This window comes from Neodiprion lecontei, chromosome 4 (assembly GCF_021901455.1).
Source record: "Neodiprion lecontei isolate iyNeoLeco1 chromosome 4, iyNeoLeco1.1, whole genome shotgun sequence".
Taxonomy (NCBI): Eukaryota; Metazoa; Arthropoda; class Insecta; order Hymenoptera; family Diprionidae; genus Neodiprion; species Neodiprion lecontei.
The window spans coordinates 26,388,352-26,404,345 of record NC_060263.1 but is presented as its reverse complement, the minus strand read 5'-3'; the positions used below and the strand labels follow the sequence as shown (position 1 = coordinate 26,404,345).

At 36.6% G+C, this 15,994-nt stretch overlaps 1 protein-coding gene across 2 annotated transcripts in view; it reads right to left on the bottom strand.

The window, feature by feature from the left end:
• Nucleotides 1-15,994, bottom strand: part of LOC107218602 (extracellular sulfatase SULF-1 homolog) — an 86,586-nt gene that overhangs the window by 18,928 nt on the left and 51,664 nt on the right. For both annotated transcript variants that reach the window (XM_046738605.1, XM_015656523.2), the window contains exons 4-5: nucleotides 11,584-11,905; nucleotides 381-531 (exon numbers count right to left, since the gene is read on the bottom strand). In XM_046738605.1, coding sequence (XP_046594561.1) covers nucleotides 381-531; nucleotides 11,584-11,905 — 473 coding nt within the window. The remainder of the gene's footprint in view (nucleotides 1-380; nucleotides 532-11,583; nucleotides 11,906-15,994) is intronic.

Below are 15,994 nucleotides of genomic sequence, written 5' to 3'. Positions count from 1 at the left end.
TCGAAATTATGCTCTGAAAATCATTGCAGCGTATTGATCATCGAGTATCTGTAATCGAATTTCAATTGATTTTATTTTTAAATTAAATACAAAAATAATTTTCAAAAACTGCTCATCAATCGCACAGCTGTTTTTATTCTGTAACGATTTTAAACTTCCCTTCGAATCTGATTTACTAAAATGACAAAGTTCCATAAAAATGTGAAAAAAGTGTGACTCGAATTCGTAGGGATTTTGTGGTTGCATACATTTTTTTTTCTTTCCTACGTAAAATGCATTATGGTCGAGAAACGCGTAAACGGATTTTGGATTAGAACAGAATCTCGTTTTTCCCAAAGTCAAAGTAACGAAAGGAAATGAAGATTAAAAAATCAACAGACCCGATCAACGGCCGCGTCGACGCTCTGCAAGGTCTGCAGCCTCTTGGTCATGAGTAGATTGGTGAAGTCCTTGTGAATGGGTTGCATTTTCTGAGTGACCTGTAGAATCCATTGCTTGTCAGGATTTGGCGCATAGTCGTAGGCCGGAGTGCTGAAACATAACGGCGCGATGCGGGTTCGTAAATACGATCGAACTCGAGGATGTCGGCAAGACGCATAGCTCGCGATAAGGTCTCGCGAAAGGCGATAAAACGCAAGACGAAGTCGAGATTCGCATATCGACGACACCTTGCCCCGTGGAATTTCGCGTATCCTGTATATATACCTTATAGATATATATTACAGGCACGCAGCACTTTGCCACGAATCTAGGGGGTCGATAAATATCCCGGTATATCTCCGCAAGTAAGGCGAACGCCGGCGGGTTTCCAGCCGGAAATATATTAAAGACGTCTTACACACGATTTAGCTGCAACCCATGATGCAGCTGGGTACACGATCCTCCACTCCACCGACAAAGTTATATCACAGATTCGCCGGATAAGCTACGGGCTCGTGTTTATTCTGTGGATGTAACGCGGATAAGGGCCATTCCGTCTCAATTCTTGACTGATCTACGTCCAACCCTGGCCGTTTCGCGTCTCGTTCTCATTTTTCAACGCCGATTCAGATCGGTTTTTCAAAAATGCTGAAACGAATAACGTGCCGAGAAAGAAGTGTACGAAAAATTTTAATCATGCGATTTTATTGTTGGAATCCAGAAGATGAAGCAAGAAATTCTGAGACAGGTTAAATAACGTGTGGATTAACTTTTTTCCAAGGTATAATACGAACGAGCAGAGAAGAATATAAAATTCGTTCAATGAATCGGTGAGCAAAAGAAGTGCAAAAAAAAGATAAAGAGGGATGGTAATATTGAGAGGAAAAACGCGGTCGAGAAAGATGGGACGAGGTTCCCGTTACCAGATTTTTACACTAGATTTCGATACACCAGATTTACCGCATCTATATATATATATATATATATATATATATATATATATATATATATATATATATATATATTTTCGCTCCCCCTCTGATCCAATAAATCACGAAAGGTTCGCACTACCCAGTTCTTAAAATTGGATCGCTTCTTCGCACGTTTTTTCTTGTGCCGATATAATACTTGTACGATAATAAACATACGAAATATAATTTAAAAAAGAAATCGTTGCTGGTTGGTAAAAAAATATTTCAAAAATATTTCGGTATCAAATCGAAAACGACACGATAACAGAAATAAATTGTATTTGGAGATAAGGGTGAGCAGTTTCGATTCCTTGGTTAAGTGGCTGATTAAATGCCTATAGATTGATCGATGAATCGAGGACTGGATCATTGAAAAATTACAGACTATAAACCAATCGATCGAAACGACGATTCATCGAAATGTCTGATTAATATCTGCAGTAATGATTAACATCTGCGATATCGTTCTATTTTTATTCTTCGATTGAATTTTATCAAAGTTTCGTGTCGCTGTACGGCTGAAACGCGTCTTGATCGATGTAATTCTCCTTCGTTAATACAATAAAGTTCCATCGACGATCAGACAATTGATTGAAATTTTTGTACCGAGAAGAAACTCATCTTTTTTTACCTTATGATTATTAAATCGGTCCGAGTTTAAACTTTCGGTCTCGATCTCGAAACTATATTATATTACGTATATTTATGTATTATATATATAATAATGTATTTCTCTCGGGGGAATGCGAAAGTTTTCACCGTCTAGTTGTGAAGGGGGATGAGTTTGAGCGTGAAGCAAGGCTGGGTAGGAGACATCTTGAAGAGCGTCGTCTCGTTTGTCTGGATAGTCTGGGCCCTTAATTACGGTTTATTTTCCACACGGTATATGTACAGCCTCCGCAAACCACTTAGCTATGCATTTTACCCACAGACAGCGGTGATGAGGCGGCCACTTGAAGTAACGAATTTGATAAAATAACAACCGCAGCAACTCGACGTCTGCCATCCGTATCGCCTTATTCGTAAAACCCATTAATCCTTAGCTACATGTTTCCATTTTCCATTAAAATAGAAAAAATACATTTCGGGATGTGAAACGACAATTATTTTTTTAGTTATGACCGGAAAATGCAGTATTGGGGACTATAAGAATTACATCAAAAAGTGAATCGTACCACTTATTCACGTAATAACAACAATCTTGAAATTGAATTCTTGTAAGGATACCGAACGAAATTTTTCCCAATATACAATGTACGCTGGTTGCAGTGTTATGCTCTACTTCGGTCGAGGGATTTCATCAATTTTTTATTTGGATGTAAAACCGAGTTTGTTATATTTGAGGCAAACCCGAGTCCCGCGGTCGTTGGGATAAGGCAGTCAAACATTGCATGGCGCCGCAGGGATCTCAATGGAAAAGTTAAATTCACCACTCCGAATGCCACAGAACGTAAGAGTGATCGGATACCTGAAGTGAAGTTGAAGAGATTGGCCAGTTAAAAATCAATATTGTGTTGATAATTTTTCAAGTATATAGTCATACATTGACTAGGTATTGTTGTCAAATTATTTTACTGGTAAACTGCAATGATTTTCGTAAAAAGGCGAAAAGCACAAGAATTCAAATTACGAACACCGGAGATTGGATATATATAGTTTCTTAGATTTTTAAACATTTTGAATATTTTTGACGTTTTAATGAAATTAAGAGAAAGTACGATTGACTTTTGTTACAAAATCAATCAAGTTCTCGATATTAATTAATGTTGAGAAATTTTTTTTCTCGCACGTTAATTATTCATGCAGAGTAACTGGTTGGCCACTTAATTTCGTTTTAAAAATTCCCGAATTCTTGCTTCGACACGTCGTATTCCGCAATACGTTTCCTATATTTTTATTTTTGAAAACATTGGATTCGATCGAGTAGTTTATTAATAAAAAATAAAAACACACAAGTGAAATAAAAACTGTCAACAGCTAGTTAAATTTATTAGTAATACAGTACAAAAATTAAGAGATCGCATCGAAAGCCATATTTGGGAAAAATTCCAAGAACAACTGCAAGCATTTTTCGAAAATCCCGGACTTTTTCATATACCAAACAAAATTCCCTGCAGACAGAACCTAAGAGCTTTTGATTTGATAACCACGAATCTAAATGTTTAGTTCGAAATTAGAATTGCATAATATTTTTTTCTGTAAATTAGGAAGCTGTAGCGTGAAAAGAGGAAATTCGAGGGCCGGATCAGGGTCGACCTTAAGTCGCTAGTTTTTCTACGAGCTTTCCGAACAAGACCCTCGCGTGGTTCTGGATCCCGGAACAGGGAAAACCGCGATTACGAAACCTCGGAAAAGTCAATAAAAACTAATTTTCGAGGCATCGATATACTCGCCGGCAATCGCGAATTAACCGTAAGTAGATAAGCAGCTTCGGATTATCGGAAAGTTATTTCTGTCGCAGGTTTCGTTGGTCCCTTTGACCGTGATATTCGTTGGAGAGAAGACGGTTCCTTCATTCCAAATCGAATGATCTTTCGAAGGGGGAGAAATCGACGGGGAAGATGGAGGATCTCTTATCCTGTACGGAATATACGGGCGGATTTTCTTATAACGAGAATTTTCCGATATGGTAAGCTTAATCAGGCAGGGACTGATCGCGAGGCTGATAATCACGAGATCGGCGACTGAAAGATGTCACGGTGACGTCCAAAGGCTCGTTATTCTATGTCAGAAGTTTCCATCCGCTGCAGCATTCGCGACTCACGATCCACTATCGAAGTTGAATTTGATCAAGGATGAGGAGTAAGGAAGAGATAAATATCCGCTTGAAAAATCTCCGGCAATGTTATTTGCGCCTATGACTGTGGACGGGAATGAAAAAACGTTCCTAGTGAAGAAACGAAATGAATCCAAGAAAATTCGAATAATACAAGCCGAGGTGACAAAGATTTGAGAAAAGTTTCATAATTAGAATATTCGTAATTGTTATATCAACCCTGGGATTTCTGATAAGATTCTAATGCTTCGGGGCTCATTTTGTTCACGGAGATATTTTTTGATTTGTGTTCACTGCCATTGGAGTAAATAACGTTACTGGAGATTTTTTTTTTAAACGGGTTTTTCTTTTATCCTTACTTTCGATTCAGACGGTGAGGTTCATCCGTTCTTAACACAGTTTCCTGTCGGTACGTAAGAAAATATTTGAAGCGTAAACTCGATCTACGAAAGTCTACTTTGAAACAAGTTTGAAGACACCGCGTTATCGCACCGTGTTATGAATTCCAAAGTGTAATACAAATGAATTCTCAGAAACCGTTTTACGCAGTTTCTCTACATTATTTATAGACAACGACGTGTATTTATGAGTTTACTGAAAATCCACGAAGAAAATCTATTACAGAACATTAATTCACAACAAAAATAACCAATGAATATAATAAACTACGTCTATTAAAAATTGGCTTGAAAACGAAACAAAACCATTTCCTACGTTGGGTTTAAATTTATGAACTCTGCGCCAACTTCAATGATACTTTTAACTCCTGATGTACAGATGCATGATAATTTTCTCTTAGGAATAACGAATGAAAGATGTACAAGTTCAGAGAATTCACCTCTCGCCGCACGTCATCCACAGACAAAAATATGTTCTTACATTGGCATTAGTAATTATTATTACACCGTCTGCTCTCCCCGGCGCCTTTTGTGTCACGAGTCGTTAAGGAATAAACTTTGATTTATCGGTATTTTTTATTGCCTGTTAAGGGGTCAAATTAGACACGGAGATTGATATCAATAAAGATGTATACATATAAGTATATCCATACGACTGTAACGGGCCGGGGTTGTACGTCTAACGAAAGATCACAATCGGCAAGAAAGTCTCGATGACAAATGATGCCGGATTGGTGCACCGAAGCTTCGGGTCAAAATAGGGCGAGGATTTGACAGGATGGATCAGTCATCCAGCTCCTAGCCGTTGGGAAGTCAAAGTTGAGTAACTGCTCCGTGTAATTTGTGCTCGGTAGAAACAAGAAATTTCAGATTTAAACATTCTGGCGTAAATAAAAATTCTGTAAAATTCAACATCAACTACAGAGGTATTAAAAAAATATATGACTAGATTTTCTTTTCAACGCTAGACTTTATCTGGTTTATATACTTTCTGAATTGAAAACATCGAATCGTCCTGAAAAATCCTTAGTTTAAATTTTTTTTTTATTGACTCTTGATTAACTTCGATAAGTCCAAATTCACACAATTTTCTAACCTTTTGAAGGAGGGTTCGTTCACAGACACACAAACACGCATAGAGACGCGGGATAAACTTTTCATTTTATACAACACGGCTAGAGGCAGACTAGATTAAGGGCTGCACTGTATCTGCTCTTTGAGAACCGGTCAATTATGCACAAAAGGATGTATAATTACACGATTAGTTGCAGCGGGGTTTAATCTCTCAGGGATGCACGATTTATTCATCAGTTTGATAATCAGTTCCTTCTACCGTACTTGAATTACGAACTCTAACGTAAGTCGTGCACTCGAGTGTTTCCTTTGAGCAAACATATTCATGCTGTTATAAATTGGATACCTAGTATAATTTTGAACATCAGTGGCTGTAAGCAGTCTCCTATTTTCTATCCTTGGTATTCCTGAATTACTTTATGTTAAAGAATATTTTATTCGAAACGATATGATTTATTCATTTACTTCAATCGTTCTTACTTAGATATAATTTCAATTTTGCTATGTGTGAATAATTGCAGCCGCGTTTGCACTTGAAAATACCCTATTCCGATCTATGGAGTTGTAATTCATATTTAGTGTATTGCAGTAATTTAAGCACGGTAAAGTTTCCGTTTTATTATTTTCATTTATTCTTCGATAACGAATAATCAAAATATACACATATTGACACACTGCAGGCTCATAATCGGCAAGCATCATAATATATTAGCTTCACGAGGATCCTAAGAAAATATTTTTCTAACAACATTGCTAACGACGTTAAATATGTACGTGTATCTAGGTTTATACATAAAACTGTTCTTCTTGTATATTTTAATGTACGAGGTAAATATTTTCTCAAACATAGACGGTCGATTTTTCATCAGGCGCGGTATTTAAACGATTTATGAGCATTCTACGGTTAATTTTGTTTGCGACTCAAGCACCGAGCAGTCACGAAGCATACAGTGGGTATTATAATATTACATGTGTTGCGTTGTGCAGGTACAGCAAGGTATGAAAGGTTTACGACGTTGCGTATCGCGGGCTGGAAATAACGAAATTGAATTTCAGAAAGAGTCTGCACTGCAATTTGCGAGAATTTCATCGGATTTTATACTCGTGGAACGTGAAGAACGGAACAGCTACGAGTCACCCCGAGGCCAGGTTTGAATTCAATTTCTATTCGATTTTCCAAAGACTGTAGTAGGTATACCTTGTTTACAGAAGCGTCCATGCGCGAAAGTATGAGCGAAATACGATTCTGCTTGTTTTACTTCGATTTCGCAAATATTCTTTGGTCATTTTTTCGTGCAATAGTAAAAAAGCCTGCGCGTTTATATCTGGAGTTTGAGAAATGTGAAGAGTTTATGCACTGTAATTCATCAAAACTGGTTTTGAATGAAACTAAAAAAAAATTAATAAAACCAAAAATTATGAACACGCACGCAGTTTTTGAAATTTTTAAACAGAAATAAAATAGTGGTCGCGAATATTTTGTACCATAATTACAACGACCAAAAATTGTAAGCAAGCAACGATAAAAGATCGCTGAAAAATTGTTAAAGAGATTAAAGAGAACATTTAAGAGGAAAACAGTTAGAGAATTATCGATCGAATTACCAAAAAAAAAAAAAAATGTTCCACAAAATCACGCTTCATGTAGAACGAAAGTCAGAAACAGAATTGGAGAACAAAGAAATCGATCGAAAATTAATGATTTCAATTCATAAAATAATGCAAAGTTTTAAACAGATCATTCTATAAGAGGTCAATTAGTTTGATTGTAACGCCGTTCGTAATGTTTCAGATTAATTGAACCAACGGCTGCGACAGAAAAGAACCCAAAGGTAACTTTGAAAAATAAATAAATAGAAATCGCACCGAGTTCGCTGAATTGTCAAGCGGACAGCGAAGGTTGAGAATTGGCTCAAAGACTAAAAGCGTCGATAATCAGCATCGACAAATTAATAATAATTAATGTTATGCTACCATTTGTCTTATCTCTTTGCGGCAAAGTTGTTCGAGGTATAACTGAAATACGAAAGCTGGATCCTGACAGTTGTGTCGAATCCATTGACAGCTCGTTAGTCGTTGTTTCAATCTTTGAACGACACATTGCGGAACGTGGACTCGACTGATTCTTGTTTCTTATCGAAGACTGTTAGACAGTATCTCCGACCGCATAAATGAATAATAATCATTTCCGTATCGTTAAGTAAAAGAAGTTATAGTAGTCGTACAGATCATATACCCGAACTTCGAAAAGTTTATCAACACCTTTCAGTACACCATTTGTGCGTAATTTATATACGGAAATGTGTTCTGGCGTTTCCCAATTTCTTAAAATTTAGTGTCGCATAATTCACAGTTTTATCATATTGAGTATACGAAGGGAATATTAAGTATCCATTTTTTCTCGAATTCGAGAGCAAAGAACAAGATCATTCTTTCACATCGGGACTTTTTAGCGTCAGACGAAATTAGGAAAGTCACAAAATGATGGTGCCAATATAAGGATTTGTTTAGAACAAGGTTCAACGATCTTCAAGGCTCGTCAATTTCAGAAAAAACAACCTTCCATGATTTTATCGTCTATTCATTGTCAACCGTTGCAAAAAATATGCTCCAATTCGCTGTGAAATCAACGACCGTTTGAGAAATTGAACTATCCTCTAAAAAATTCTCATACCATGATAATATGACCGTGAGTTATTTTCTCCCGGTATTCAATCCTGTCTCACTTCGAAAATTTTTATCCCTGGTGAAAATTTCGACTACTACGAATTTTAAGAAATTGGTACATTTCGTGTTATTCCGTGCAAAATTGTAAATGTGCATAATTTTTTACTAAAAATTATAGCGTCTTTTAGATTGTTTTTACTGAAAAAATATAAATTTTCGCAAAAATCTTTTGATGAGAAACTACGTATACTTACAACTTTGTAAAATTGTACGAAATGTTCCAATTTCTCTAAAAATCCGTAGAAAATCCTAAAAATCACTTTCACCAGAGACACCAAAAACCTGACAACAATGAATTTATCCAATTCATCTATTGTCCAAGACTTTGGTCAACTGAAAGCCTGATAATTTTTCTTCCGATAACCGCGAGTCGTTCACACCTTCGTGGATATGATCCCGGAGTCGTCATCTCGATGTTCCGGAGTTACAATCATGCAGTTTACATTCACATTCAGTCCTGGGACCAAGGAACAAGCATCGCGTTATCAACTTTCCAGAGCGGAGGCGTCGTTCGTCTAACAATTACAACACCCGGCAGAGTGAACATGCGTCCGTGCTTTCGTGGTTAGCTATCCGGCTTTCACTGTCTCTAGGGTGCTCGATCATGCGACGATGACGTCACGCTGAAGCTGTCTAGCCGCCGTTGTTTCTAGACTGCTGCAGAGACATTGTCTAGTGCTTTTCGGCCTCATCGACTTCGTCGCTTCGAGCTGACACAGCTTGTAACCACCTCGAGTACTTCGGTAGTGATCTAGGAGCCATTCGCTTGGAAATCGAACTCATGATTCTGATTGAATAACATCAATTTGGAGTTCGATTCTTATCAGTTTCCATCTTATCATGTGATTTTTATTGATTTCCAGCCAGTTCCAACGGTTTCAGAGCGTTTCAGACGATGATCAGTGATTTCCGTATCGGAAAGAATCACAGGAAATGAACTGCGACACTGGTAAATCATTGTTAACCAATAGAAATCGCTTGGTGATCACTGGGAATCATGATGAGATCAGAGTTACAACGATTACGATGATTTCCAACGCTTGATACGCGATTTCTTCAACGTTATCATGTGATTTTAAATGCTTCGCAATGATTGTTAATGATTTCAGTTATCTCGATTGATTTCTCGTTAGTTCAGATAATATTACAGTTACTCGATTTACAATTCGATTTCCAACTGTCAAATTTATAACTTTCTAATTACCGAGTGAATATTGGCTCTTTGATTTTTATTCTCATCTGCACATTTCCGTCACTCTGGATCATCTCTTCGAAAAAGAAATATCTAAAGACAACGAGGCCGTTTCATGTTTCTAACTCTTGTTCTTCATCATAATCGACTCCTGGATCACGGCTATTATTAGCCTTTTTACCGCTGTTGTATACCTCAGGTTTACTCTGTGCGTCAATATTCGTAAGCCGCTAAAGAAGTCTGACATATTAATACTTGCATTTGGAATGTCGTTTGTGTCACATGTATCTACAATGAAACTAGAAAACGCGAGGACAATTTTGTTAATTCAGCTAGGATCGAAGTTTCCCACTGTATAATTAATCGTATAAATTCATGATATCATATCCTTTACGTCGTTTTCGCACAAGCGATGATATAAGTAAATTTCATTACTCGGCCACGATTGTGCAAAATTAAATTCAGTACAAACTGTAGACAATGAAAATCTGCGAAACGAAAAAACTTGCGTATAAAAACCGAGCCAGCGAGTAGACATAAAATTTTTGGAAATAAGAGGAGGTTTTCGATTGATCCGCAGGCAAGCAAATCTCTCTTGTTTAAACTCTGCTTTCGAAGTAGCAGCTCTGAGACCGAATGCCTCGGAGCGTTTACGTCAGGGATTTTTTTTCTACTTTTTCATTGGTCGAGGAGCGAATAAATCGTCGAGCGTTTGGCAGGTGTATATTTGTCTAATTTTTTTTTTCAGGTTCTACTCTATACTTCGCTGGGGAAATAATTTTCATTGCGACGTTACAGGTTGTACGAAGACGATGTAGGTATACGGCAAGTCGAATTTTCTCGAAGGCGTATAAAACAGGGAGAAAAAACTACCAGCCTTTTGTTTTTTTTCTACCTTTAGGTTCTTTTCGCTTGTCGTGGATTATAATAGAAAGGCGAATTACTACGGCGAAACTGTTGTGTGTATATTGTATCAGCCTCGGGTCGCGGTTTCCGTCAATTACAGTAATTATTCTCTGCATCCCTTGTTTTTCAAAGGAATAACTGATTAGTTTTCCTTATAGTGTGCCAGAGATGTCTGCGTTTGCAAATACGGAATAATTAAGAAGCTTCGCTTCAAATCATCGATTAATTGAAAAGGTGAGGGTCGTTATGATAAATTATAAACCAATTACGGTTCGACGGTTGAATTGTTTATAGAAACAAATTTTACGGAGGTTAGTCAGTTTAGTGTCGATAAATATTTGCTTATTTCATAAGGAGATGGTCGTACTTTGACGATTTATTGAATTCACATATTCCTGAGCTATAAGAAAATTTTCTTGAAAATGTAATGAAAAAAAAAAAATACTAAAATTATTGTAAACTGTAAATGAAATAAACTGAAATTTTTTTTTATCACACTGGTATTGTAAAATCTTTAATTTTTCAAAATGGCACTGAAATTTGTTTGAAATGACAGACAGCAATATTCGGTTTACTATTGACACAAGAGGAAAAAAAACACTGTTCAAGTAAATTTCAGTGAAATCCAACGACCCTTGTAGATTTTTAATCTTTCAAAGCAATGTGAAATAAAATATGATATGTTTACAATTTTAGTATTTGTTTTTCTAAAATTATTAAGAAAATTGCCCTTTTCTTACGAGCACGCAAATTTGAGAAATTCTTAATGTTCGACAATCGGGTAATCAAATAAATAAAAAACGATTGAATTTTGGAGATTCTTGATACACCGAGAAAATGTAATTGTTGATTGAACAATATACTTATACATATATGCCAGTGAGGAAAAAATATGTTGTTGCAGCGAATAATTATTCGTTGATTCAATGAAAGATTTGCTGAGAGCGGGTGAAGTTGATTTTGACCAAAAAATATCTTTCTCGCTAATTCGATACAAGATGAATTTGAATAAAACTATCTCGTTGAGATGGAAAATGAGGTGAGTTTAGATGCTGTATGATTATCTTAAGACAAAATGATCCAGGAAACGTGAAAATGGAGTGTAAAGAATTTACTCACTGGTGAGTGGTGACGTTGAAGAACAGATGAGAGAATTGTGGTGCAGAATCTTCGGGTCCATGAGGCGACGGGAAACTGGCAACTAGCATCAGTGGCTTACGAGCAAAGTTGTGCTTGCTCTGTCTGAGAAATGCGACGCTATCATTGGCGATGAGGTCTGGATAATAATCCTTGCTGTACTCAAAACCGTGCTTTATTTTCTTCCCGTTCATGTTGACGCTGTAGTTGTAGTACCGTGAGTTCATTATCAGTCCCCCCCATTCTCTCCAGCCTGGCGGTATGTAAGATCCGTTGTACTTATTCAAGTATTTCCCAAAGTATCCTGAAACGAAAAACGCGTTTATTGAAACAGTGATTTCTTGAAATCGGGCTCGGTTGGCGAATCATTTTCAAATTCGAAGTCTCTAGGAACGTTAATGTAACGAGAAATTAAAGAATGATATACTATTTTGCGACTCCGCAGCTATGATTGAATGATTTTTAAGGAGTTGATGAATCAGTAGCATAATAACGAAAGTTCTGCGTACGGATCCCGATATTGATAATTTACCAACATTTCAGTCGCTTCACAGATCAGACACAAGTCATTTTTTTTCGATGATCGATAAAAACTATGGTAACGTAGAGCGCAATGCGGAAGATCACTCGGAAGAAAAGGGTTTGTGTCCGAGCTGCGAAGTAACTAAAATGTCGGTAAAATATCGGTATCGGGATCTGTACACAGAACTCTCTTTATTATGCTACTTAAATCGGCCAAACATGGATTCAATTCGTTGATTTTTCTCCTAAAAATGCATCGTTACCTAAACGTTACGAACTTCAACCTCGTGCATTCAAAGTGTAACGACTATACGAAACGATTGCGATGGAAATATTTTTAAAAAATCTTGAAAGTATACGTATATAATTATATACGTGGTATGTATTCCTGCATGCACTGTGAGTGCCTCAGAGTGTAAAAAGTAAGGGAGGGGAGGATTGAAACGAGCGGTTGCAATTAGTGAAAATAAAAACACTATTCACGTGATGGATAGCCGCAAACGCGATGCCGGGTGCAAAACTGAAAAAAGATATAATAATAATAATAATAATAATAATAATAACAACGAGTGAAAAAAGTACAGCGGTAGAATAAAAGAGGAAGAGAAGAAAAAACGATGAGTTTCTTTTACAATTCGCTTCGCGCAACCTTTGTTGAGTAATTAACTTTGCGAAGGCTGCGCGCAAATATTGGCTTTGGCATCTAATAGATGATTCGCAACGATTGCATACTGTGCACGTGTCTGTGTAAATTTGCAGTCTTTTTCACCATGCGATTCGTTATGATGCGCAACAGCTTTTACAGGTTTCGATTAATCACCGTGTGCTCGATACCGAGGTGAACAATTCAAATGTCAATACAAATTACTAAAACAATGAAGCGCCGGATTTCGTATTTTTCTGAAAAATAATAAAAAATGTTTCACGATTTTGAGGTATCATTATTTTAGTGGAGGGTGAATCCATCTCAAATCATGCAGGCAAGCGGAGGTCATATTTCGTAATTGCTCGTGACTGAAGTATGTTCTTCCTCTTCCAAAATAAGCGGACAGGTATATTTCATTATCACGGAAATAAATTTTTCACGCTCGATAACGATTTTTTAAAATTATAAGGTAAATATGGGTTTTTTTTTTTATATTTAACATACAATTTCCGAAAGGTTACCGTCAACTTCACAATTTTGAAGCTTTTCTCTAAATTCTTGTTTTCGAATACGTAGGATCTTACGCTCCATCGAATCAGATGTCAAAATCCAAATAATTTGCAAAGTTGCATAAAATGTGGCGATTTAAAAAAATAAACAAAAAGTAATTTTTCTGAAAAGAGGCCTGTATTTGATTGCTAAGAAAATTGCAAGAAGTGGAAAATTCGAAGCGTCGAACATCTTCAAAAATCAAATATTCGTATTGTTTAGAGAGATGGCAAAAAGATATGGATCATCGACGTGGGATCCGCGAATTAGTGACGAGAACGAGTGTGAATGAAACGAAAGTGATGTTGAGATGGAGAGAGATGATGATTAATAGTAACCGAGAATTTTTATTGGTTTTGATGCGGCGATACGGACCGTATCGCAAGAGAACGTTACAGAGAGTGAAGATTTTACAGAGCGAGAGAACACATAGATTATACACATACATGATTTCGAGACAGCAGACAATACATGAGATACAGCTGATGGGTTTTGAGTCGCGACACGGGCAAGCGGCGAGATTTGACGCAGAGACGGCAAGTAAACATTGCACGCGAGTGTGCGTACATGTGCGAGGACGATTTTGAGTGTCGCGAGACACACATTTAACTATTCGATACCTTGCCGAAACACGTATAATATAAAAATAGGAGTTCGATGTACTTTTTGAATCACGAAAAATGAATATAGACAGATCAATTCTACTATATTTCGTCTGATTAAAATTTTATTGATTATTATTTCCAATGATTCGCATATACAATTTTGTCAATAAAAATTGAATTCATGCGTGTTCTCTGAGTTTGATAAAAATCATAGATGCTTATTAAATTTCAGCAGAGCGGAAAAAAAAACGAATCAGAAATGGAAGAAAAAAACCAATTATCAATTTCGACGAATATAATTTGCGGCGACAAGTTGCAGCGAGGAAACACAAGTTGAATACGGGGACTGAACTGCATATCTGGCGATAAATCAAAAGTTAATTCCATTTTCCCGTTCGGTGGATGTGCAGTTGGAATAAAGCCGGAGCCGAGAGCGGCCACATCTTCATCCCATGAATTATTCATCGAGACGTATAATACAATTAATTCAAAGGTAGGGAAAAGCTTATACAGCGTTGCTATTCCACTATTACTGCAATGCTCACACGCATAACCTACCTCTATGATACATAGCTATATTCGCAAGGGGTACGTATTATGCAATATTTTACATTTACTTTTTTGCCAAAGCATATTTGGACCACTTCTAATCGTCAATTATATTCCTTTATAGGCGCCAGCTTTTGTCTCGACCAATATCTGACGTCTTAATGGTAATTAGAAGCGTATCTTACTTTCGGATAAGCTTTCAGCTCCGCCCTCGAACGATGGATGGATGGCGTGATACAAATCGTTTCTTCCTTTCCTTTTCTTTTTCTATTCCGTTCTCCACCTTGGAGAGAATCGATTTATACAAATAGCCCATGAATTTACTTATACGATATTGAATACCTTTTTTTTTCACACGGATACACCTGCGGAACGATATATTTTGACTGAATTGGGTGCTGTGGTTTTCTTTTTCTTCATTTTAATAGCCGGAATTTAATTTTTCTACATTTCTTTCGTCAAATATGTACTTTTAAAATTTTTCCCCTGAAATATGTGTCGACAGTATCGCGTACTTTTTATGCGAAAATATTTTATTCCGTGAATCGCTGTTCAGATCTTGAGTTATTTATCCCAGAGTGCAGAGAATCCAGAAATTTAGTATTCAACCCGATTTTTGTTATACGATACGAATGAAAAACGACATAAATTTTTACGATCTCACTGTTAGGAAAAATATAGTGAAAAATAAAAAAAGCAGTAAAATTTGAACATTGTTACTTATTTTCAAAGACGGTTGAAATAGTTCCCGATAAATTTTGCCCCGCATAGTGAATACAATTATAATTGTAAACTTCCCATAGACGGTTCTAAAAAATTTTGACAATTCTCTATAACAATCTGTAAAAGTACTATTTTCTCTCTCTTTATTTTGCATACAATCTCTCGAAAAATACAGAATATTCACGCATTCTCAGACAAATTTTTCCCAGCATCAAGTATTGCAGTTCGTTCCTTTAATAACCGGCTAAATCCAGTTGCAAGAATACAGAAATTGCAATAATGCGAAAAGACTTGATGGTTGGAAAAGCAGAGACTAGATACGAGAAAAGAATCTCAATAAGAAGAAAGTAATGTGAGAATGGAGATTTATAGCACAATTGGTTATAAGATGGCACGATATATTCTCAAGCTGTAATTTATTGCGGTGTTATTATAAACATATAACGATGAACGCGCGCAGATCGTATGTGCGAATTTATACGTATACGTACGTACGTTAGAGTGAAATTTCACAAGACTCGGGACACGCCAGTCGAACAATGCTTTGGGTACCAAAGGCTCTTTGTCACACTGCGGAGCGGGGAAGCGATTTTTTATTCGTACACAACTGGATCATTACAACGGGTTTCTCTATCCCTTGACCCATTTGAATAAACGGGTCCGTGAGATATTTTTACAATTAGTCTACAGGAATTCCGATTCTGTTATATCACGTGAAATAAAAAAAAAAAATAAAAATTCCTCATGACTTTGGTATTTATGGTGAATTTATAGCGAAATTACAAACTTGATTGAGATT